General features: G+C 34.7%; 1 protein-coding gene across 7 annotated transcripts in view; it reads right to left on the bottom strand.

The window, feature by feature from the left end:
- LOC105465590 (laminin subunit alpha 2) overlaps positions 1-26,328 on the bottom strand; it is a 628,094-nt gene that overhangs the window by 244,821 nt on the left and 356,945 nt on the right. For 4 of the 7 annotated variants that reach the window (XM_071096438.1, XM_071096439.1, XM_071096441.1 and 1 more), the window contains exons 14-18: positions 25,009-25,220; positions 16,601-16,712; positions 10,446-10,499; positions 10,152-10,265; positions 6,645-6,772 (exon numbers count right to left, since the gene is read on the bottom strand). In XM_071096438.1, coding sequence (XP_070952539.1) covers positions 6,645-6,772; positions 10,152-10,265; positions 10,446-10,499; positions 16,601-16,712; positions 25,009-25,220 — 620 coding nt within the window. The remainder of the gene's footprint in view (positions 1-6,644; positions 6,773-10,151; positions 10,266-10,445; positions 10,500-16,600; positions 16,713-25,008; positions 25,221-26,328) is intronic. The other 3 variants (XM_071096440.1, XM_071096443.1, XM_071096444.1) reach the window with 1 other exon arrangement.

Here is a 26,328-nt window from a genome sequence, read left to right as displayed (position 1 = left end):
TTGACATAATGCATCCAAATAAAACTTTCTCATAAAATATATCTGTATTTGTGCTTTGATAGTCTTTCAACAACATAAACCGAAGATTCACTCTCTTATTGCTGTAATTGCAGTTACAGCTATGGCAGAAGATGGCATTCAACAACAAAAATAAAATTAGAATGAGAAATAAACATGCACAGTAAAAAACGTCTACAGAATTTGCATTGGCAAATGCAGTGACTTAGCACTGATTTTGGCCAAGATATGAAGCTAATTGTTCCGTGACACGAAGAGGAAATTTTGAGATCATCACTGAGTTCAAGTGATTCCAAGATTATGTCATTTATCTCTATTTGGCTAGCTCCACACCAGCAGAGAATGTTCTTCATCCTGGATTATCCAAACCACGCCACAGGAAACACAAGAAAGCCAAGAGCAGCAGGCATTTTCCACAAATAGGGAAGGAAGGGAAGCTGTTATTGGGATAACCAATAAGAAGCTGGACACGAAAATAATCCCTCTTAATGGTTGAATATACACTTTTATTTTTATAAGGATCTACTTATAAGTATGTATACACGTATGCATATATGTATGTGTACATACATGTGCACACATGTGACTATGTATGTCAACATATGCATGTATGTTTATGCATGTACATGCATACATACAGAAACAATCAATCTTGTTCTAAAAATAATTTAATTCTGTCAAAATATGTGCATTAAGAATAAAGCAAGGTTAAAGATAAAAAAATACTAAAAAAAAGATAAATTCAAGGGTGTATTTAGAATTCAAACTGCATGTTATAAGGTATGTCCATTTGATAATGGTGGATCAGCATTTGGCCTTGAGGTTTTTCACAGCTAATGCAAAAGTGAACAATCAACAGGTAAACAATTCAGAGCAGCCAGAAGCCAAAAACAAAACAGTTGCTCAATAGAAGCTCAACAATTCCTGATTATCAGACATTAGGGAAACTTCTCCTGTGGGTCCTGAAATTCAGTTCTAACATAAAATGCTCCCACAGAGAGTTAATCCAATACTCTAAAATAAAATTAAACACATATTAAGTAAATGTGTGAGAATATTTTGTGTGTCTTTAACTGTCATGCATTTGAAATAAAATATAAGGAATTGCTTCTTGGGACTGTGATGTCATATAAAACAACCACTCCTTTAATCACGAGCATAAAATTAAAACTTCCATCATGAGGGTTAGAGAATCAGGGCATGTTCTGTATTTGCACATATAGGGGATCAGGACTCCTTTCAACTAATTATCATCTTGAACAGTTGGGTAGGAAAAGAAACCATTCTGAGTGGCTACGCAATGTCAGTGGAGAAGCTGCAGATGAGGGTAATGAGACTATCCACACATAACTGAGAGGGGGCAGAGGACTGAGAGGAAGAGGAGAAAAAGAAAAAAATCATTTACTTCATGATTTTGGTGTTAGCTTCATACATTTCTGAAGTTTCTAAGTTTTTTCTTCTTCAGTTCAATGATCTCTCCTACTTATTCTCAGAAGAATCATTAAGCAAACACTTATTTCTTTAATTACCTTTAAGTACTATGAAATCTGATTTAATCTCCACAATTGGATTTTTTAATTAGACTTGATTTATTTTCTAAGTATGTCTTTGAATGATATATTTCTTTAAACCTGTTTCCTATTCTGCAAAATGGAATAATATGATTGATTTGATAAACCCTTTTATACTGAAAAAGTATGAAAGCATAGTGCCATAATAAATTATAGATACAATTTACTAATTTTTCAAAAACTTTGCCTTTTTTTTTTTTACAAATTTTTAAACAAATTAAGGTATGTTGATTTAACGTTTAAGGTATTTAGTTAATAGTTTAAGAATTAAATCTGCAGTTTTCGCATCCCTTATATTAGTTGTAGTCCCTTATATTAACATACCTGTTAATATAACTGTAACTATGTAGCATAGTTAACATAACTCTTGCCAAACAGTGAAGATTTACTGATTTTTACAGTGAACATTTACAGTTTGTCTGACATTAAATTCTATTGTTTTTTTTTTTTTTTTTTTTTTTTTGCTTCTTTTCAATGTTTCTGTAATTGTTTCTATTACTGTAGCCCCACTGGAAGAAGCACAGAGAGGTGAGTCAAAATATATAAGTTCCAATATTGGTTCTGCCACAAGCAAGCTGTATAATCACTATCAAGGCATTTAATTTCTCTGAACTTTAGTTTTTTCCTTTGGTATATGGAACCAGGAAGACCCATCATAATCTCCCATGTGGACATAAAACAATGTGTAGGAAAGAGTACTAAAGCATCTAGAGCATTCTCAATTTTCTAGAGAATATGGTTGAATTGGATGTTTCCTTAAATTTACCTCTTGTCTTGGAATATATTTCTCTATATTAATTTTAACAATGTGCATTCAATATGATCTCTTGAGTGAGCCTAAAGGTCAACTTAAATTTGAGTTTCATTCTTTCAAAAACTTAAATTTCAGCATTCCTGACCCACACAAGGCAGTAGTATTTACAACGATATTAGTAGACAGAACTTATTGAGGGCCTACCTCTGCCCAGCCTTGGGACAATACTGTCTTTTATTATATAACTGATGAAAATCTATAACAACTTCAATAATATTATATATTCAAACACATCCTAAGTATTCAAAGGCAGAGATTCACATGTCACTTTCATATTTTATTTAACCTATAAGCTATGTGATGCCAGAAATTAATGAATATAAACATTTGGAATACTTACATTTTTATTTGCTTCTCTCCAGATAAATGTTACTGCCTAGTTACAATCTATAGCTAGAATAGATACATCAACAAGATGAGAAGGCCAAGCACAGTGACCACCGTAAATAGTTGATGAAGTTGATATATATGTATAATTTAAATATTATATGCTTGTCTGTATTCATACATCATAATAATTACACCAATCTATCTCTATCTTCTTACACATTTGATTTATTTAGCAATATTATCTAAGAAATTTGGAGCCAAAATGCTTGTGATCTATAAGATTTATGACCAGGGATTAAATAGATAAATCACCAAGGTAAAACTATCACTAAGCTTTAGACTTCCCATGAAGGTTGCGGCAACCTTTAGCTCTTTTTTTTTTTTTTTTTTCCTCTGAATAACCCATGAAAATTAAAATCCCATCTTCAGGATTATGTGCACATATTCAACTCATATCTCAGAGTTTCTAGCTCACATTATAACAGTAATGTTTTTTACAAAACCTTTTTAAAAAGGATAGTTTCCCTAGGTCAGTAAGTGTCTTGTTTACTGATTTTTTTTAAACATTTCAGGTTGTTAGACGAAAATGGATTTTTCTCATTACAGTTGTGCAGTTAAACTATGATAATTTTCTAGTTGTTTTAAATGTAAAATTGTTTTAAATTGTTTTAAATGTAAAAGACATTATAATCCTATCACAAAACTTCTAGGATTTATAAACTAAGTGAATTATCACTGCCCTCCCTTTCTGCTTGTTAAAATACCACGTTGAAAGCTGGAATTTAAAATAGATTGCTACTCTAGTCCCAATTCTATTACTAAAAATAAAATTATTATTTAGTAATTTGCTAGTTTAAATATTTTATAATATTAATATTTGATAATTTGCTAATTATAATATTTACTAATAATTGCTAATTACTCTAAGTGAAAGCACTTTGAAAATGGAAGAATCCTTAAATACTTGGTGTTACTGGTATTGCTATCACTGTGTTATCTGCATTTTTAAAAATCAGGATCAACATAATTATACCAAATTGGAATACACATCTTTTAGGAAATAACATTATTGGACACTGGAACCCCGATCCCTTTGGCACTGATAGACTGTGTTTTAATGCTTGCAGACTTTCTTTCTTTTTCAGAAACAACAATTAGAACCCATTATCCAAGTAAATGCACAGCAAATAAAGAGACAACAATGGGTCATGAATGCCTATAATTATCCAAGCAAAATTATCTCCCTAATGTTTCTTCTGCATTTGTAGTAAATGTTGGTCAGACTTGAGGGTAAATCCATAGGGTTTACATACTCAACCAATTATATAATTCTAATATGTATTCAGCTGGAATTCACATGGTGCAATGAGCAGCCAGCTCTACTGGATTGATAGTGGTGCTAATGCTCTTGAAATCTTGGCTGAGACGAAGATGCAATACAAGTGGCCAGATGAAATCCTTCTGCTTTCCTCAAATGCATGTTAGTCATGAACAATGAGTTTCATGTAAATGAGGATGGTTAAGAGAATGCCATTCAGTCATGGCAAACGAGTAGGTCTTCCATTGGGTGATCTAACTCTTCACTTACATACCAGAGTGCAGGTTTTTATGTGATGCTGTGACTATCATAGACTTGAGTAGCCATTAATTATGAAGGAATATATTTCATTTGTTCTCCTATATTCATTATTTTCCAGTAGGTTTCTCTCTTGCCTTCTTCCTCTTCTCTAACATCCTTGGTTGTTAAAGAATCTTCAGCTTTGTGCTCATTCAGGCTCATGCCTTAAGCCCTGGAAATGTTCTGATCACTAATATACACTAACTAGTGGTCCCCAACATTTTTGGCACCAGGTACTCGTTTTGGAGACAATTTTGTCCACAGACGCAGGGGAGGAGTTTTGGGATAAAACTGTTCCACGTCAGGTCATCAGGCATTAGTCAGACTCTCAAAAGGGGTATGCAACCTAGACCCCTCACAGGTGCAGTTCGCAATAGGGTTCGAGCTTCTATGAGAATCTAATGCCTGCCTGATCTGATAGGAGGCAGAGCTCAGGTGGTAACGTCCACCACTCACCTCTTGCTGGGCAGCCCGGTTCCTAACAGGCCATAGATGGTTGAGGACCCCTGCATTAAACCAACGTCTTATTTTCTCAAAATCTTGCCAGATAAATTGACTTATCTAACGAATTAATTATTGCTTTTAGTGTTATCACTTAAAATGCACTGTGTCTTGTTTTTAAAGTCTTCATTGTAGACTGTAGAGATTTGGAAAGCACATGGATTTTAAAACTAGAATTCCAACTCTGATGCTTTAATGCTCGATGACTCTGAGCAGGTTAATAACAGTCAGCTCTTAGATTGGGTTCATCATATCCAGTCACAGTTTAGGTGGTTTACACATTTCAATTATGTCTTTCCCACATCAACCCTATGAGAGTCCTATTATTATAACTAATGATGACAGAACTGAGGCACGGAGAGTTTCAGTGACTTGCCTAAAGTTGCACGGCTGGAAAGAATGGAACCCAGCATTTAAACCAAAGATTCTGGTTCTAGAATTGGCACCATAATGCCATTTTTTCTACTAATAGTTTTCATTTCTTAATCTATAAAATGAGGATATTAATATCTACCTTACTGAGTTATAGCTGAAGGTGAAATAATACCAAATATAGTGTTTGGCCTAGAATATAGCAGTCTGCTTTTATGAAATAGTAGTACTTTCTTTTCTTTTTCAAACAATGAGTAAGGTAAAAAATTCTGAGTAAAGAAGGTCATTGGGAGGATAAGGATTTCATGCGGATTGAACAGTAGGAAGAACAGTTCCAAGTAGAACATTTAAACTTAACGTCAGAATTATCTGAAAGTCTTTAGCTTATAGTATTCACTGAATTGAACAAAAGACCGTTTTAATTAGGCGCATTCTGGGTAAGAGTTTGAAGTATGACCTACTTGATCACATCTTCACATTAAAAGACTATAGCTGACAGATTTCCCTTAAAGATCATTGACAATTTTTGCTCTGTCAGTTATCACAGTGCCTAGAGATAGCTGGAAAGTGTACAATACGATATGAACTTCATTAAGCACTAAGCTCACCTTTAAGAGAGTTCTTCAGAAAAGAATCTCCTTTTATTTAAAAGTATAGTTATCTGTAATTGCTTTTGAGTAACAATTGTTGATTTTTTTCCAACATAATATCCCAATTTAAAAACAAAACAGAACATTTTTGTTGGGGTGTGCTTAGCTGTTTACTTAGAGATGGCTGCCCTGAGGAAATGTGAATTCAAGCAGCTGGATATAGCATTCCCCTAAAAGGTAAGGAAATGAGGAAGTCAAGTGCTCTTTCTTGTTGCTGTGTGTTTTTAAAAAATCTGCTCTAAGGTGGTTGTTCTAGGTAAACAACTGGAATTTTTTAAAAAAGAAGAGAGAGGATGGGTGCTTAAAAGTCAGTTAAATCAGCCCCTTCAGTTTACATTTTGAGAGGTTTATGACTTGCCCAAGATTCACAAAAAAATAGTGTACGGGTAGAATCCAAATTAGCTGTATTTGTATCCTTTTATTAAGGCATGAAGATGGGTATGTGTCTGTGTGTAGGTGTGTACATGCATGCACATGTATATGTTTGTATAAATGTTTATGTTCTTTGGAATTGGTGTCAAAATTCTTTTTGAGTTCTACTCTCAGATATTATATCACCAAAACTAGAGCTAAAAAATTAAAAATTCTTAGAAATCCTCATAGTTTTAAATACCTTAGGTTTGGAAAATTCATATTATTTTCCTGAAAAATATTCATGTCTGTGTTTATTATTTATTTACATGGGATAAGAGAAAGGGTATATTTGCTATGAAAAATGTACTTGCAGAAATGGATGCTAAATTTATTCATGGGGTAAGTCTGTTACTTACTTATTGGATGGGATATTGAGTGGACAGGCGCAGGGTTGACAGTCTTCAGAGGTTCCTTTAGTAGGATCGCCATAGAAACCAGGAAGACATTTATCACAATATGGGCCGTCTGTGTGATCTTTACAGTTCTGAGAAAGAAATGCGCATCAGAGTTTATTATTTTGGTGTCAGGGATCAACATGCTGCCAAAAATAGGTCTACGAAGTCATTAGTCTGCTCCCCACCAGCAAGAATATCTTTTCCATGTTAAATGGTCAATTTTACAGCAGGGAAATAGCATTGAAAGTTAATTTAATATCTAGCTTATAAACTACATACTAATTTCAGCATATGCATACTTACAAAAAGATGACTGAAATTCATTTTAATGTTTTTCATTATGCAAATCTTACTTCATTTTTTCTTTAGTTTTTTTCCTTAAGAAAATACATGATTTGTGTGTGTGTGTGTGTGTGTGTGTGTGTGTGTGTGTGTGTGTGTATAGTCATAGAGCACTAACAACATATGTTTAATGGAAATTGTAGCTGATTCTAGGTAAAAATCAATTGTTCAGCTTGAAATTGCTGACTTAATGGAGACTGTGGCTAGTCATACAAATCCTCTGGGGCTATGCCCTCTTAGCTCAGACATTAATTTTGGCCTCAGTGGACTCTGATGGCTTGGACAATGCACTACTGTATTACAGCTGTGAGAAGCTTGCTTGACTTATAATCAAACATTGAGAAATCTGAAAAATTTTACACATCATATGCCAGTTTCATCAACTAAATGTGAATATGTATTTCTGTAGTAACTGGTGATATTTGAAAATAGGCTTTTCTTTAAGTTATTTAAAATTCTTTCTGAAATTTATTTTTTACAAAACGTTTTAAAAGATAGCATTAAGGTCAACCCCACTATGAATAGTTGCCTTAATAATGCAGCATATTGGGATTTAATGGGCAAAACATGGAGAAAGATTTTTCCCCTGATTTGATTTTTGTTTTACTTCCCTTCAATTTTTAGATTTAGCTAAACTAAGCTATTACTAAAGAATTGTTTTGTTTTTTTGTAAAATTATTTGCATGTTATCTCACTGATACAACTAAAATTATGTCTTCAAAGACTTAAGGGTTTTCAAAAAATGGAATCAAAAAATTAATTATGCCTTAAACATGTTGAAAATGGTATTTCCAACTTTCAACTGAAAATCTTGCATAATTAAGAGGGGTTTTTTTCCCCAATTATTGATTTAAAAGAGAAATATTATGTAGTTCTTACATTTTCTAATGTCATGTTTCATTAAATAAAAATCATCTTAAAACTCAAGTATTTTTGTAGTGGAAACCAGAAAATAGCATCAGACAACCTATATAATGGAAATCAAAACAAAAACATGGAAGTTTCACTCTGATGAACTGGTTATTTTTACAGGCGTCCTGTTACAAAAGCGCTTTACAAATTTTTGCTCACATTACATATCACAAGAACCATGAGAAGAAGCAAGCATGCAATCTTCCCATGTGACATTGAATATTTCCTGGCTTACTTCAAATGTACTTTGAGTTAAAATGTCTTTTTAATATAGACCTACACTATTGCAGAAGTTTAGATTTTGTTCTGTTGTCAAAAATATATTTCAGATCATTTATAATCAAATTTTAAAGCAAGCTAAGCATTTGTTCATAAATTTATTTTTCATGGTAAAATCCATACTATTTAATGCTCATGAAAACTAAGTAAGAAGCTAAAATGCAGGGTCAACTGAACAGTAAGAATGCCCTTGATGAGCAACATTAAAATATTCTTCTCTTTGTATATTATATCAGAACTCACATACTCAAAATGGAATATCAGCACTTAGTTTTCAGTACTATTTTGGAGAAAGGGCACTTGAAAGTCAGTATATCCTACATGATCACCCATTTACTAGCTATGATGGAAAATTCAGGAAACACCAGATTCTGTCTTTATCATCAAGATGTCCACTGTTGCCTCAAGATCGCTCTGTTATTTGAAAGAGACCTCCTATCTCTCTGTTCATGAAACAAAATCAGTAAAGTAGGTTTCATTAGTAGGGTCTGTTCTCTCCCTTCTTTCTCTCAAAATTATGCTGAATGACACTGTTTCGTTCGTTAAAAAAGGCTTCTCATTTTAGAAATATCACATCACCAAATGGACCAATTTGCTTTCATCCTAATGAATTCAGCATGAACATTTGATTTGATTTTATCCTAATGAATTCAACATGAAATATGACTATAGGGAACATTATGAGTTTGGTATTATGACATACTTATTTTTGTCTTCTTAGGGTAAATAAAACAATTCCATGTCAGTTTTGGGCTGAATATTATTTCCTATTGCATGTTAGTAAAGTGTTTAAAGGTAACCCAATATTTTTCCCAAAGTACATTTTAAAAGACTTATGGCATAATTAAAATGAAAATCACTTAGTCTTTCTATTCATAAAAATGTCATTTCAAAAATCTACTGATCCACAAATTAAGACTCTCATGCTTTATAATGCAATGCAATTAAACAAAATCTTATATAGAGAAAAGAGAAAGAGCATCAATAAACCTAAATGCCAAATTATACTGAAACGAAAGCCCTGAATTTTCATTTTGGATTTTTCCCAGAAGCTTTTAAGTAGAAGAGAAATGGGGGAAAATGAGCAAGAGAAAGATAGAATATTAAGAATTACAGATAACAGAGTCCGCCTTAAATTCTTCAGGGAAATGAGAGTGTGATATCCTCCTAAATTGGCACCATTTTAAATTGTGTTTCTGCAAGACTAATGAAATGAGAAGTGTTGTTTCAAGCTTCATGCCATGTCAGACAATATAAAACTAACATGCCCTTGAGTTAATCAAAATGGTCTATTCAGTGTAATTCTCCAATCCTAAGACTTCTTAGCAGGATGGAAAGTGCTTTGCACTTTGTAAAGCCTATTTTCTGGTTAAAGCTTAGACTTAATTGTAAAGGAGAAGCAGCTCTGGTGAATATGTATTACATATTGTTTTTATTTTTAATCTACAAATGACGCTATGCATTTAGTTAAATTCTGAACATTTTAAGTAAAAATATGCAGTATGTTTTCACTTTCAACATGAAGAAAACTTAATTATGTTTCCTGTAAAGGTTATATTTTATACTTTTCATGTTATGGGGATAAAAATTATTCTCTATTTTAAAAGTACACTGTATTTTCCATAGATTTATAGAAGGAAGTAAACCATATATATTCATGGTAGTTATATCTCCAATCATAAGTTATGCCTTAAAATAATATATGTGATTCTAATTTAATTCTTGGACTAATATGAATAAACACTTCTTCATATTCATTAGGGAGATCACATATGAAAGAGCATTCTCAGTTCCAATTCAGTTCAATACAAAGATCTTTGTCAAAGCACTTACTGACTCAAGTGTTTAAGGTCCCCAGGTAGTAACTGAATTGTAGCATCTGTTGAGATGATTTCAGACTTGTCAATCAGCATCCCCAAAGAAGAGAGCACTTACCAGGCATTCTCCAGTGACGTCATCACAGGACTCCGCATGACCAAAGCACTGACATGGCTCACAGATGCCACCAAAAATGGTGCCGTTAACTCGCCTGTGCCTAGGCCAACAAGACTGAAAGGAAAATAAGGCTTTAGATGGTTTTGGAGATTAAAACAAAAAGTTGTTTTTGTTTGTTTTGTGATAATAGAAAATAACATGTAGGAAACTCATCAAATGTGCTTGTCAAAGCATTGCCATTATTGACACGTTGCGACAGAGGTATTCTTCCTGACACTGGGGCTTTGCACTGACCTTAGCGTTATTGGCAGGTATGAGATTAGAGGAAGCATTAGCTTGGTGTCGCTTCTGAAATGGTAAAATAAAGCAGAGATATAAAGAATTGAAATGTGACAGTCTCAAAGTAAAAAGTACAGACAGGAAAATAGAAGAAAAAGTACTGTAAAAAAGGCAGCTGATATAAAAGAACTCATCATATAATCTTAGCCTAAGAGAGTACCCAATGTCATCCCAAGCAATTTTGATTTTCTGGAATGTGTTCACTTTCCCACATACTAATTGCCCTTAACTTCATCATTTCCAGAAAATATTTGACATGATTTGGAAGAAAGGCAGCACCCACACTTATATTTGACCACGTACACAGCTCATTTCTACACATATATAATTCATGTATTTCATGCTAAATTTCCTCAATCCTATAATGCTTTGCTATGTATACAAAAAGTTTATGATTTATTTACCACATACTTTCTTGTTAGTTTACTTTATGGCATTCTTCTATAACTTTGCCTGTATTTTTCATTCCTTGTTTAAAATGTGAAACACTTTATTATATAAAAACTGAATTCTGATTAAAACAGGATATTTGAGTCTTAGATTCCCTGTGTCAATGCCTGCTCTAAGTTCCCCGTCATCCTTAATTAAGTTTTTCGTCTGTGGGGATTACTACAAAGTGGATGAGATGCAAAATAAGCACGAGGCAAATACTGCTGCCCTCTAAGAGCTTATGATCCCCCTCCAATGAAATTGCATCTTGTGGGTTATTTACTATATTTCTGGATGGTTGAGTACAACATCATATATCATGAAAAGCCCATCTTTTCCAGTTGAAAAAGGAAACAAAAGAGAAATCACTGAAGTAATAAAGGATATAGAATTGTGTTATGTGTCTGTGGAAATGTTCCTTCTGCCTCAGGATATGAGGACTCTCAAATCTGAGCATCAATAACAAACACATAAAAACATTATGTACTGATACTTCATATCTGAAAATAAATAAAATAAACTTTCTCTTTAATTTGAGCAGTAACAAAAAAGTGTCAAATTTATTTTTTTTAGTTATTATTATACTTTAAGTTCTGGGATACACGTGCAGAACGTGCAGGTTTGTTACATACGTATACACGTGCCATGGTAGTTTGCTGAACCCACCAACCCATCATCTACATTAGGTATTTCTGCTAATGCTATCCCTCCCCTAGCCCCCCACCCCCCAACAAGCCCCAGTGTGTAATGTTCCCCTCCCTGTGTCCATGTGCTCTCGTTGTTCAACTCCCACAACCAACCCAAAATTGTCAAATTTCTATCCCTTTCCATTTCCATTTCTCCCAATTAAATCCCTTCCCATACCTCCCCATTAAATTGTTTGCATCCCTAGATTTATTATAGAAGTGATTTCCTTCTGTAATATACTTTTTTAAAAGCCGGTGAAGCTACATGTTCATAAGGGGGTAAAAATTAAGGATATTGAGAAAAGGAAGAGAACTAATCTGTTTTCAGACAGATATCCATGAAGTTTTCCTTAATACGTTTTTTGTTTTAATACTCTGCAAATGCACTACTCATACCACGTCTTCTTTTTTCAATCTTCCCAACTCCTTACACCTCTCTTTTAGCCAGTGATTTTATCTTATTACTCACAGAAAAAATTAAAGCCATCTTTGCACTAACAAGTCCAGAGATCTAAGCATATATCTCCAAACCTTGTTGCCATATTCCCATTCCAAACAAGAGATGTGGGGGATGTGGGGTCTTTCTTCCTAAAGGAACATTGCTCCACTTGTCATCTGATTCCAGCACCTGTTTTCTTCTCAATATTCACTTTCTCTGATGCATTAGTAATGACTTTCTTTTCTACTGGGTCATTATTATCAGCACAAAAAAAATACGATCTAGTGTCTCCATCAAAAATAAACAAAACACAAATGACAAAACTGTCCTCAACCTCATATAACTTTTCTAGTCATCTATGTTTTTCTTTTCAGTAACACTACTCTTAACAAGTATTATATTCCTCACTTCTTTTTCACACTTCATTCCATTCTAATCTGTTTTGTGTCACCACCTCTCAATTAAAACTGTTCTGGTCCTTGTCACCAAATTCCATGCAGCCAAATTTGATGGACGATTCTGCAATTGCATTTTATCTGACCTTTCATCAGCCTGGGGCCTAGCTGACTCTTTTTCCTCTCACAATTTCTTTTCTCAACTTCTATGACATCACACTTCTCAAATTTCTACCATATTTCTTTGCTGTGTCCTCTGCTTTGACCCTGCTTCTTAATGTCAGGAGCTCCTCGGGGTTTGAGTCGGGTTATTTTTCTCTTTTTTTAATCAATTACACTTTCTCCTGGGTAATTTTATTCAGTTCCATAGTTTATGATGCCTTCCAAAAACATATCTCTAGACCAGACAGACATGCTGAATTTAAGACCTGAATATTATAAATGCACATTAACATTTACACTTCACAGCCTTTTCAAACCTAAAATGTCTAAACTGGACTATGGATTCCATACCCCCCCACCCCTACCAACTATTCCTCTCTCTGTCTTCCTCAGCTCAGTAAATGACAACACAAGCAACCGATCAATCGTTCATACGGGTCATCCATGACTCATTCTTAAACTCTTTATTTCTTTAATCTCTCCCCAGACATACAGTCTTGAATCAGTGAGTCCTACTGGTTCTACTATCAAAATATATATAGAATATGATAAGTCTTTTTATATCCCCTGCCATGATCCTAACAGCAACCACTATTATTGCTGTGTTCCACTGCAACTACATATTAACCCTTCTCCTTCCTATCATTCATGCCCTCCTAAGACATGTTCTTCCTACTGTAGCCATAATGCCTTCTTCAAAAAAATGTAACTCAGGCTGGGTGCATTGGCTCATGCCTGTAACCTCAGAACTTTGGGAGGCTGAGGTGGGAGGATTGCTTGAGCTCAGGAGTTCGAGACCAGCCTGTGCAACATAGTGAGTTCTTGTCTCTATTAAAACAAACACACAAACAAACAAAAATAGCTGGGCATAGTGGTATACACCTGTAGTCCCAGCTACTCAGGAGGCTGAGGCAGGAGGATCACTTAAGCTCAGGAGTTTGAGGCTGCAGTAAGCTTTGACAGCATCACTGCACTCCAGCCTGGGTGACAGAGCAAGACCCTGTCTCAAAAAACAAGAAATACCCCAAACCCAAAAATGTAAATCAGATCACTACACTACTCCACTACTCTGCTAAAAGGTTTGCAATGATGTTCCATGCCATGAGAATAAAATGCTCAATTCTTATCATATGTGCAAAACTCCTAATGGCCTGGCTTTTCCATTCACATCTTGTCCCTTTGCTTTTCCCCTTGCTTACAAAGCTCCAGCCATGCTCCTTCTTTGCAGTCGTTACATACTCCACAATCTACACTGCTTCCTTAGCAGCTCTTTTTACATCGTTGTCCCTCTCATTCTTCAACATTCCATTTAGCTGTCACCACCTCAGGAAGCCTTTCCTGACAAACTTTTACAAAATAGACTTTCTAACCTTCATACAACCACTTGCAGTAACTTTATCATAGAACCCTATTTATTTAACCCTGTTTATTTCCTTCATAGAATTTGTCACATTTATTTATATTTGCTTTCTGGCATATTGTTAATGCCACCACTCAATGCAACATCCTTGAGGACAGGTACAATATCTGCATTGTTAATTGTACTATTTTCCATGTGTAGGGTCTTGTTTGTCTCAAAATATATGCTCATCAAATACTAGTCAGCTAAATGAAAGTATGAACAAACAAGCAATTCTATGAGGTGGTTAATATTATTTCCATTATATAGAAGAAACTGAGATTGCCCAAAACTCTTTTTTTTAGTATCCCACCTGTCTCATCTGTCAGGTGAAATGAATGATGACAGTACTATGAAAGTAAGAAAATTTTTTAAAGATTTAACTGTAGAACACTTTATAAGAAGTCAAGTAGAAACGAGAAAAAGATTCTGAATCAACACTTTGGCCTCAAATGAAGTAAAAGAGAATATCTACAATGGAGTAATTTGATCTGTTTTTGGCTAGAGGTTCTCAGCAAGTTGGAATTAAGACATTAATGGTCTTTGGTGTTTACTCAGCTTTTAAGGGATCCCAGGATATTAGTGATAACAAGGTTAGAATGACTGGCCTTATGAACTACACTTAATTGAAAAGCAAATGAAATAATGAAAGGATAGGACTGAATAATAGAGAATTTAGGGCTAGAAAATTTTGATAAAGAAAAAAATGAATTTTAGAGAGTAGAAGAAATGAAAAAGTCAGAGAGAAAATTCAAAGTTCCAAAATTCATTGTCTCTTGATTCAGTTAAGTTCTTTTATGGATTACAAAGTAACTTTATTTATCAAACAATTCTTGTGTGACAGATACAGGAAGCTTTTATTATCTCTCTCTTCTTTGTTTTTTTTTTTTGTTTTTTTGTTTTTTTTGTTTTTTTGTTTTTCACACTCAAATGCTTCTATCTATCTGTTACCATTATTTAGCATCCAGTTTAAGATTTCTCCACTCCAGGACACTTTACATCTCTCTCCACTGCAGTAGCTCATCCCTCTGAATGATTATTGCATGTATGTTCTGTAGCACATACTGGTCCCTTAATTACATAGCACTGAGATCCCATTTTTCCTAGGTATTTATTGTCTCCCTAAACAGATTGCTAGCTCCATAAGGACAGGGATTATGTTGTATGTACTTACTGATAATTTATGCAGGTAAATTTACAGAATTTGTCAGACATATCTAGAATGCATCAAAAATATTTTTGACGGAGAGAAGGAAGAGACTAAAAGCATAGCCAATTAAGCAATTGTAATATTCAAGTAATTTTATATTCAATGGGCATTTAGAACTTGTATAAAAGATAATGCAAAGGATGAGAATAACGTATGTGGAAACAAGCATTAAAACAAGAGTAGAATTAACTTATGTATTATGCCAATTGAGAGAGGATCTTTAAAGTTCCAATAGAGCAGTCTGGTTGGAATCAAGAGCGAAAGGCTCTTGTTTCATCAAATACAGTGTATGTTTTATATGTAAAATCAAATTTGGGTTGGCATAGCTAATTGATATCCATAATTATTTTTATCTTATCTACATGAATTTTGGAAAAGCAAGTACTTCTATAAGTTATATCTAGTTTTATTTCTAGAAAGGTGAATCTGAGCTCAGTGAAAGGAAACACAGCTGTCATGAATATGACTGTGTATCTCTAGATGTATGCATTATTTTTAAAGTACGAGAGAACCGACAAAGCAATGCCTAGAGTATTTCTATAAATGGCATAATGAGGTAGTGTTCTGAAGTGAAATATCTCAGTACACTCAAATGATTCCTTAAAGGCACCATTTTAAAGAAACTAAGCTCCTATTTATCTGCAAGCCATGCCCTCTGTCAAGGAAATAGTGCTCACATTTTTTGACCAGGTTTCAAATAAAACTAATTTTCAGACAATCTAAAAGAAAATATATAGAAGTAAATAAAAAATAAAAAGTGTTACCTTAAGATGACACACTGTGGTATTAAGTAAGAACCATTAATCTTATTATAAATCTAGGATACAGAGACAACAATAAATATCTCAAACATCAGGTGCTAAACAAATGAAAGACCTGTAGCCAATTTTCTCTATCAAGGTATTTTTTCCATATATTATGTTCTTGACATTCTGAAGATTGTAATGCTTCAGATGATTGTGATGTGGTTGTATTCTTAGAAATGAAGTAGAGGAAAAGTGTGATACATAGAATTAAAACATGAGAGAAAAGTAAAAAAATATATAGTGCTAAATTTTGGATAACCATTATGATGAAAACGAAGAGAAAATATTTTGAAGTCTTATTCCGCTACCATCCAATAGATCAAATAGGTAACAAAGACGGAAACATCAGATTTTCAGTCATAGGCAAAATAGCTCAGAGAGAAACAGTTACAAGATGAAATTATGTGGTTAATACTCTAACTGAAAGCCACAGCTTTTGGTAGACATTCAAGTTTCTTTTTTAAGTGATACCCATTATTTGTGTAATTATTGATAGAAAAAAACCAGCTCTTATTAGAACAGGTTATTGAAAGCAATGTTGAGGGAACTTTGAATGCACTGAGGATGCATTCTTGCAAACTTACTTCACAAGAGGAGCCGGTATACCCTGGTGGGCACTGACATACTTCTACAGCTGCTGCAACGCTTCCATCAGTAGGATAGGAGCCAGCGGATTCAAGGTTAACAGAGCTCAACCTATGGCAGAGGAAAAAAGAGATGGTGAATAAGTGAAGTTTTTAGGTATTATACAGCTGTAGGAATCGTACAGCAACGATGACATAAATATAAGCCAATTATGTATGCTGAGAAAGGAAGCTGATGAATACCATAACCAAAAGCTCTGGTCGTCTGTCATATTAGGTCAAGTTGGCTCAGTCTACAGTGCTGACAAACACCACCAACCCCAAATGCTGAAGAGATACGAGAATGTTCTTCCTTGTCTCTTGGCTCTCGGCTATGTGTTTTGATTTTCATTTTTTGAAGATAGATAGACATTTAAAAAATCATATAGTTAAAGGGATTTTTAAAATGGAAAAGATTCCAATGACTGCTTGATTTCTTTTAGTGCTTAAACAAGGAAAGCAGAAATAGACAATATTAACAATCCATCTCAGCTTTTAAATTGAAATAAAAGATAAAACAATTGTGTTTTCTTTTCCTTTGAGATAAACCCACATGTTTGTCATCGGAATAAGCTAAACTTTCTCAAAATGCTCAGTTGACTGACTTAGAATGATCTCTGGGATTTGTTTTTGTCCTCAATTAAATCTGTTGTTCTCTGTATCTATGGCCTTCATTTTATTGGTACTTTTTTACAATCTGGTGATGTTGGTGGAGTGATTTGGCATAACTCATTATTTTAGAGAAAACCTGGTTTGGCCAAATGGAAAATTGGAAAAAATGCTGTCACACACACATTTCTTTTCTTATTATGCATTCACGATTTAAATAAATGTTACCGGTATCTTACTTGCTTTTCCTATTTTTGTGTAAAAGGACATTTTAAAAGATTAATTATTAAGAATACAGTTTTGCGAGTCAAATAGACCAGGATTTACGTCCTTTCTCTGATATTTACCAGCCTCGTGGTCTAGAAGAAAATAACTTATTCTTTCTAGACCTCAATTTTTTCTTCTATACAATGGAGATAATATAATAGTTCATATACCTTGAGCTTGATTTTAAAGGAAAATGAATATAAAGTTCTTGTTTAATATGTAACACACAGTAGGTTATTATGAAATACTAGACAGTTTATTAACCTATTTTCATTGACTGTTGAAACCAAATAAAAATGACTACATGAACATTACAAGAAATATACTTTTTACTATTTGTATCTCCAAATCATTTTAGTGTATGAAAATACATTTTAAATAAACTCTAAGAGCACATAATGAAATGACTACTATTGACTCATAATAATTACAGTTTTAAAAATTACTGATAGACATTTTATAGCATATGATTTGCCATCTTGTAACCATAAGAAAGAAGCAACTGATTCTTGCTATGGCCTGCATTTTCAGTTCCTTTCTCAGGAGTGATGGTAGATTTTTATTGATCAGTGATTCACACTTACCAAATAACTTGTTAGATTTGGGAATCAATGTTGGGAATTTGGGAATCAAGTCAGAGAGCAAAGCTAAAAGGCTCATTACAAGGTGTAAACGTATCTTCAAAAATGATGATCTTTATTCAAATTGTAAGCTTTTCGGCAATAGATTTCTAAAATTTTCATTGCTTTTACCCCCACTTTGCTAAGCCTAGACTCTTGACAGTACTTTTGAATATGTATGAGTTCATATATGATCAGGAAGCAGGAAAGGAAATTAACCCTGAAATCACCAAATACAGGCAGTTGGATGGAATCATCCTAGCTGCTGAGTGCTAGGTGGCACCCTCTAAAGACAAGCAAATTATCTTTACCTGTAAATAAACTCATCCAACACTATTAATTGAGTGCTATCTTCTCTAGAGGCACATTTTGGACAACCTGGTAGAAGGTCCTAGATTAGGCAAATATCACTGTTCTACAGTGTTTAGGTTACTTGTGTCATCTGAAAATCATTAAATGCTTTTTTCCCCCTTCACCAAGGAACCCTGTCAATGAAAAATGCAGTGTCACAGGCATTTCTTTTTCTTGTCATTAGTTCAGGTGTAATTCCCATCACATAAAATTAAGCATTTTAAATTATACATAGAGAGGAAGTTTGATGTTTGGGGTAGGATGGACATTTTCAAACCTATTTAAAATTTAAAAAATAAATCGTACAATTCTGCCATTTAGTACATTTACAATGTTGTGCAGCTACTACATACATCTAATTCTAAGACATTTTGTCAGCCCAAAAGAAAACCCAGAATCCATTAGGCAGTCATTCTCTATTCCCCTCTTCCTCTAACCCCTGTAAGCTAACAATCTGCTTTTGTCACTATGAAGTTACCTATTCTAGATAACTTCACTGTAGCATGTATCAGTATTTCATTTCTTTTTATGACTAATATTCACTGCATGTACATGCTACATTTTGTTTATTCATTCATCAGTTGATGAATATTTGGATTGTTTCTACCTTTGAGCTATCATAAATAGCATTGCTATTCATATTCGTGAACACATAATACCTATTTTCAATTCTTTTGGATATATATCTAGAAACAGAATTTCTGGGCCTCATAAGTCTCCTTAACACAGCAGGGTTTGGAAGAGTTACTAAACTAAAGACAGTACTTATGTTGGTATGAGCTTATGGGCTACTCCTTGAGAACAGAAACCTGTCCTGCCATCTATATAAGCAACATGATCATCTTCACACATGTTCAGTAGTTCAGTAGACTTTTGTTGAATGGGTGAATTGATGAATGGATGGATGGATGGGTAGATAGACGCATAGATGTATACAAAAGTAACTGACTAAATACTTAAATAACAAATGAATAGATGAATGGAAAACAGTTCTATTACAATCAATGACTAACACATTCCATGACAAAGGATACAATAAAGCCTACTAACCACATTTCAGACAAATAAAATCAGATAAGTAAAAGACAAATTACTTGTTTGATTTGACATAGAAAATGAACGGAAACTGTTATCATTAGAACTTGAGGCCAGAGACCAGAACTCACCTGAATGTATTGTGAAATCTAACTGCCTGGAATTAATGGACTGTCACTTGATAAGCCTATAATTCTGATCATTTTAATTTCAGAATTAGATGATTTCATGGTTGATATACTAGTTGATTATCATACAATAGATCACTATAATTTACTAAACAGCAGATTGATTAACTGTATCTAGACACAGCCCAAGAGTTTCTGATATAAAATTGACATGCAACACTTAAAGAAAGATTTCTGGAAATTTCAAAATAGAAGAATGAGCAATTGACTACTTTAAGAAACGGTTTTAAAAAAGATACAAAAACAAAAATATTTTCAGTGAACTGACAAATTTCATTTGTCTTTTGAACAACAGATGTTCCTCTCCTTAATCTGTGTAACCATTTTGAGCTATGAGAAACTTCAACACTCAAACATCCTTCCCAGTAATATTCCACATTAGTATTCACCGAGCAATCCCAATGTTCATTAGGTTCTGCTATTTGTTAAATGGGATTTTAATGTGTTTAACAGTTTCAAGTGTTACTCATGAAGAAGGCTGCAGTTTATTTTTTTTTCCTTCAATATGGTCATTTTCTTGATATCAAGCTGCATTCATTTAAATACATAATGTTGGCAGTGATAAAGCACTGAATTTTGGAGATGCATGAGCTATCAAAGAATTGTCAACTAAGTCAAATGCTTTAGCTGACTTTCCCTTCTTATTTTTATGCCTTGAAAATACAGAAAAGATGATGGATGAAGAGAGAGGACATAATTCTACAAGTTACTATGGAAAATATTGGAACTGTTTCAGAGACATTGTCCTGGTGCTGCTTTAAAGATTGTTCTCAATATTTTTGTTTTACTACATTTCCCACCAGAGTAAGACATGCTATATTATACTAAAACAACCAGCTCAAAACATTATACTTTAAAACAACAAAAAACTCTTGATGTTACAATTGTCTTTTTTCTATATATATAGAGAGAGAGCAAGATATTTTATCTAAACATTTTCAATCTCACATCAAGTAAGAGCAGTAACTGACAGAATCTGATACTTTTGCAGCAATTTATTAAAAGTGTATTAAATGCTAACACAAGAATTCACCTCTTCCTTCTTAGTTCTCCCAGGATGCACTGTGCACACTTCTTCTGCACTATTTATATTATCATAAATGTACAGCATGTATATATAGATCTGTCTTCTCTGCTGTACAATGCCTTCTTTGAGTTGAATGATCATTTGTCCACCTTTGTATCCTTATAGCCTAGCCTAGAATGACTGCTTCTTAATAGTTACTACTTACTGTCTACTATCTTCTGTGCACTATGATACAGGTTGGAAAGACATTTCATTTAAGTATCAATAAACAATGTAACAACCCATGTCTAGTCACATTTACAAATGAAGAATCTGAGGCTCAGAGGAGTAAAGAGCCTTGACCAACATAATACCATTAGCAAAAGGTGCAGCATAGATTCAAACCCAAGCACGACTCCAAAACCAGGGATCTCCTTGTTACCCTGCATTGCCTCCCAACATATGCTAGATACTATTTCAGGTGCTTAACATACATTGTGTTTTCACTTAATTGCCAATCTTGAAATTTAGACATTGTTTCTGCCATTGTATAGAAGAGGAACTAAGATTTAGAGAGATAATCATGGAAGGTGCTCAGTAAATATTTGCAGACTGAACGAATCGAATACTTACGGAATAGCATTGGGAGGTAGTCAAAGATAACGGGAAGGAAACGTAGGGTAAAATTTTGGCTGCACCTCTTACCAATAGCCGGATGCCAAGGGAGCTGCAAAAATCTTTTTAAGTCCTAGTGTAATCAGCAAAATGTCTTCAAAATGTAGTTACCCAAATCATTAACTTCAGAAGGTAGAGGTACACTGTGTACCTATCAATACTATTTCTATGATTATCAAAGACTCCTTTGCTTACAAGAATTTTTCTGGATTATTATATAAATTATGTATAATCTTTTTTGATCCCAAACCCCAAAATTTACACTAAAAGTTGTGTAAAAATATCTTGCCTTGAAAATATTTTGTATTTATTTTCAAGCAATACTCATGAGTTGTATCAATGATAAAGTCATGATGGACTCGGTTATGCTGTGGTAACAACACCAAATTCCCAATGGCTTCACAGAAAACAAAGGCTTACTCATGTAAAATCCTCTACAGGCCTGGGTGACTGTTAGGGCAGCTGACCTCTGTGTGCTAAATCTGTATTCCAGGCTGGTGTTTTTTTTGTTCTTTTTTTTTGACAGAGTGTCCCTCTGTTGCCCAGGCTGGAGTGCAATGGCGAGATCTCGGCTCACTGCAACCTCTGCCTCCCAGGATCAAGCCATTCTACCGCCTCAGCCTTCTGAGTAGCTGGGATTACAGGCATGCGCCACTACGCCCGGCTAATTTTGGTATTTTTAGTAGAGACAGGGTTTCACCATGTTGGTCAGCCCGGTCTTGAACTCCTGACCTCGTGATCTGCCCGCCTCGGCCTCCCAAATTGCTGGGATTACAGGCACAAGCCACCGCGCCTGGCCCCAAGCTGTTTTTTAATCTGTTTGCTGAGTAAGCTGCAGAGAGTCTCACATTGGAAATTCAACGTTAAACCAGGTGGAAAAAAAATACATTTCCGCCACAGTTCATTGGCTAAACCAAGTCATATGACACATCTACCCTCCAGGGTTAGAGAAATGCAATATCCCTTATGGATGAGACTGGAAATTTGGTGAACTCTACTAATGTCTACTGTAAAGTAAGAGGAAAACACATTTTGTGCAGAGTTCTGTATCTAATGTAGGTGCTTCATAAAAGCCTTTCTTAATTTAAAGACCAAGGATGTTACTAAATCCAAGGCTTGGAGAATTTAAAGGAGAAAGATGCACAGTTCAGTTAGGTTGATTTCTCTTATACTCTTAAAAGAAGAAGGAAAAGTGTTCTACTTGTGCCTTCATCTTCCTAGTGAGGACAGTGAGAAGAAAATAAATTATTTTATCTAATGGGTATCAGGATTCTGGAAAAAAAATGACAGTAAGAACTGTCATATGTATGGAAATACCAGTATGTGCCTTTCTCTAGAGGTCTCTAAGTCTTAATGGTATTTGGAGAAAACGTGATCCTTTGGGATGAAGTAGATAAGATAGAAATGCTTCATATTTGTATGCTGGGTTATCACTAGCCAAGTGCTTTTGCAGCTCTGTAATTCAATTCTTGCGGCGACCTTTTGAAGTTGGCAGGGCAATTGTCGTCCTCCTTATTTTACAGATGAAGTGATTGAAGTCCAAAGAGGTCAAAACCATACTTATGTTTACAACTATTAAATAGCTGACTTGAAGACAAAAGTCAAAATCCTTGACCCGCAGTCCAGTTCTCCTTCCGTTATACAATTCCATCTAACCATATAACTGGAGGAACCTAAGCCCATTTGCTGAAAGAACTGCCACGGAAGTAAATCCACTGTAAATAAGTCTAAATATGAATTTTTGTTGAGCTTCAATTTACTCGTGCTTGCACACAAACAGTATACCAAGTCGGAAGCCTACTGTGGAAGACAAGTCGAAATCAATTCAAGTGATGTTTTGCAAATATGACTCAATCTACTAGTAGATCACAGATAATATATAACAAGCTTACTGACTGACTCCAGATTCATGCTCACTTTCAGCTCACCTGAGTGGGTAGGAGTTTCAAATCTGACACTGGCTTTTACTTACTGAACCACAGAGCTTTAGGTAATATAGGTGACAGAAAGTAGCCACCTACTTGGATTAGCTCTTTTGTCATTTCACAGAGTCGCACTGTGAATGCATTCCTCCTATATGGCGAAACCTCAGAAGACTGCAAATGAAACCAGTGATTTTAAGATGGGTAGACACTGAAACTGTCTGACATAAATCAGGGAGAAATGTCTCTGTATTAACTAGCCTGAAAAGCAATGCTGACAAAAATAAATAAGCCCCCCTAGCCACTTTTTTTTTTCAATTTGGTTGTCATTCATTTTGAAAGCTGGAGGACTCATCTCTTTGTACTGTTTAAACATCATGACAATCTCTATTTACTAAATGGGAAAAACATAATTAATTCCTAAGTGCTGCTTCTCATCTCCACGGCATTTTAACCCAGCTTCTAAAGAACTGCCTATGCAAAAGAGGTACATTATTTGGCAATGGTTCTGTTTATGATTCTGCAGTTCTCTCCTTTGGGAAATGGTAATGATGATTAGACTAAGTTGAAATATTACCAGTGAAAGGCAAACTAGGCAGCACAGGGAAATGATGGGGAACAGGGAGGTGAGAGGTGGTGGCATCAGCAATAAAAACTCCAATACTGGAGGCATTGCTTTCATTAAAGGTATACTGGGTTGTCAGGCTGGCGTCACATTTGAACATCTAACTTAATCTGATTTAGAAGCAAGTTCCTATGACACCTTGTGTTACTTATTATTAGAGAAGAAAAGGAGAAGGGTAAAGAGCCCATTCAGACACAGTTGAAGTTAAAATTCTGTCAGATAAAAATGTCATTGTTTTAAAAATAAAAAAACATAGCAGCCTACAGCATTTAATCAGACACAAGCAGATTTGGTTCAAGTCAGGGAGTTTGCTCTTTAGAAAACAAGGGGGTGCGGGGGAGAACAAGAAAAAACTGAAAGTGTTCTAGGTGATGAGTACTTTCCTAATTATCACATATCATGTTAACAAAGACCCTGAAAAGTAGGCATTAGTATATCCACTTCACACCGGAAAGAAACATTCCTCGAGGCCTAATCACTTGCCCAAGGTCACACATACAGTAAGCAATAAAGCTTATTGAATTTCTACTCAGTTTGGCTCCAAAGTTCATATTCTTTCCTTTACACCATGTGGCTGTTATAGTCTTAAAGTGTTTTATAGTGAGATCGGTGGTTACTTAAATGAAAAGACTTACGTTTCTTATTACAATCTATATACTATTAAGCCAGAAACTAGTTAACAACCACTGGAAGGAAATATTTTAGAAACTGCTTTCCAAATAAGGGTGCCCTGGAAAGTATATATTTTAGTTTCCCACTCTGAACCATCATAAAGGAGACTTTATTTTCCAATATAACATTTCTCAATATAGGAATCATTATTGATCCCACGTTCTGACACAATTGTGAGCGAATCATCAATAATAATAAAAACTGAGACGAATTTATTCTGGGCATTTAAAACTGCAAAGGTTTAAGAGGAAAACCTTTCAGAAAACTAGGGCTCCGTTCTTATCTGTTCTTTGAAGACAGCAAGTCCTAGGTGCCTTAAAAAATTCACTCCGGGGCGTCTCCTGCACCTTTGCCCCAAAGCAAATGTGTGAACGTTGGAGCTGCAGTTCTTGATTTTACCTGAAGATGGCATCCATCCCAAAGCTGTATGTGATTTGTAGGAGGACTCTCTTCAAATTCGCAAGCACTGTCATAAATTCCTTTCTACTGACTGGAAAATGTGTGCCATGTATGGTAAATGATTCTTCTTTAAGCAACAATACATTAACATGTTCTTCAGATGGGTGCAGGTACACCTCATCTTGGGCTGTGCTGATTCTCAAGTCATTACCCTAAAGGGAGGAAAAAAAAGAAAGCACAAAGGGTAAAACTGAAAAGAGGGTACAAAAGTGTTAAACATATCTCTATTTGGATCCTCCACTCTCAATAGACTTTTAACTTTTTAAATTTATGTTTATTTTTTATTTATTTATGTGTTTTGGAGACAGAGTCTCTCTCTATCCCCTGGAGTGCAATGGCATGATCTCCGCTCGCTGCCACCTGCCTCGAGCTTCAAGCAATTCTCATGCCTCAGCCTCCCTAGTAGCTGGGATTACAGGTGCCTGCCAACAAGCCCGGCTAATTTTTTGTGTTTTTAGAAGAGGTGAGGGTTTTGCCATGTTGGCCAGTCTGGTCTCAACTCTGACATCAGGTGATCCACCTGCCTCAGCCTCCCAAAGTGCTGGGATTACAGGTGTGAGTCACCATGCCTGCCTTTAGTAGACTTTTATTTTCGGGTTGGCTTTCCCTATCATTCAGGGAATATATTTGTGGGATACATGAAGGGAAGGCAATGCAATTTCAATATTAACCTTAGCCAAATGCATTATGAAGCATATGCTTCTCGCTTCTTGGTTTGGCATGATGTTAGTTCCCCATTAACTAAAATAATAGCTACCTGACAACTCATAAACATATATGTGATTACAAACACCTCAAATTGCCAAAAGTGCACAAAAGTTACATATTTCAAATATATTATTTTATGATGGATGTGGGTTGTGTAGAACAATAGAGAAAGAAACTTAAAACTGAATTAAGCTATTATTTTAAAGGAACTTTCTACATGGGAAAAAACAAACAATAAAAAAGATTGCAGTCTAATTCTCAAAATAGGATAATGGCATCTAAGGAGTATATTGAATGACCTATGACATTTAGTTAATCCTTCTTTTCTTAGTTCATTCACATGAATGCTACGTAATTTCACTCAACACTTTGCATTTAGAGAACTCCTTTCATCTTAAAGGAATTCCAAAGTATACATCTAGTTGCCATAGATATATATATATATACACACAGAGAGAGACACACACACACAGAGAGAGAGAGAGAGAAAGAGAGTAAGAGCAGACCACTTCATCCCATACTGGAAAATGTCCATTTTGAGAAAAGAATTTT

This window comes from Macaca nemestrina, chromosome 5, assembly GCF_043159975.1.
Source record: "Macaca nemestrina isolate mMacNem1 chromosome 5, mMacNem.hap1, whole genome shotgun sequence".
In the NCBI taxonomy this organism is placed as follows: domain Eukaryota; kingdom Metazoa; phylum Chordata; class Mammalia; order Primates; family Cercopithecidae; genus Macaca; species Macaca nemestrina.
Note: the sequence above shows the minus strand (reverse complement) of the source record. Positions and strands in the feature narration are given on the sequence as shown.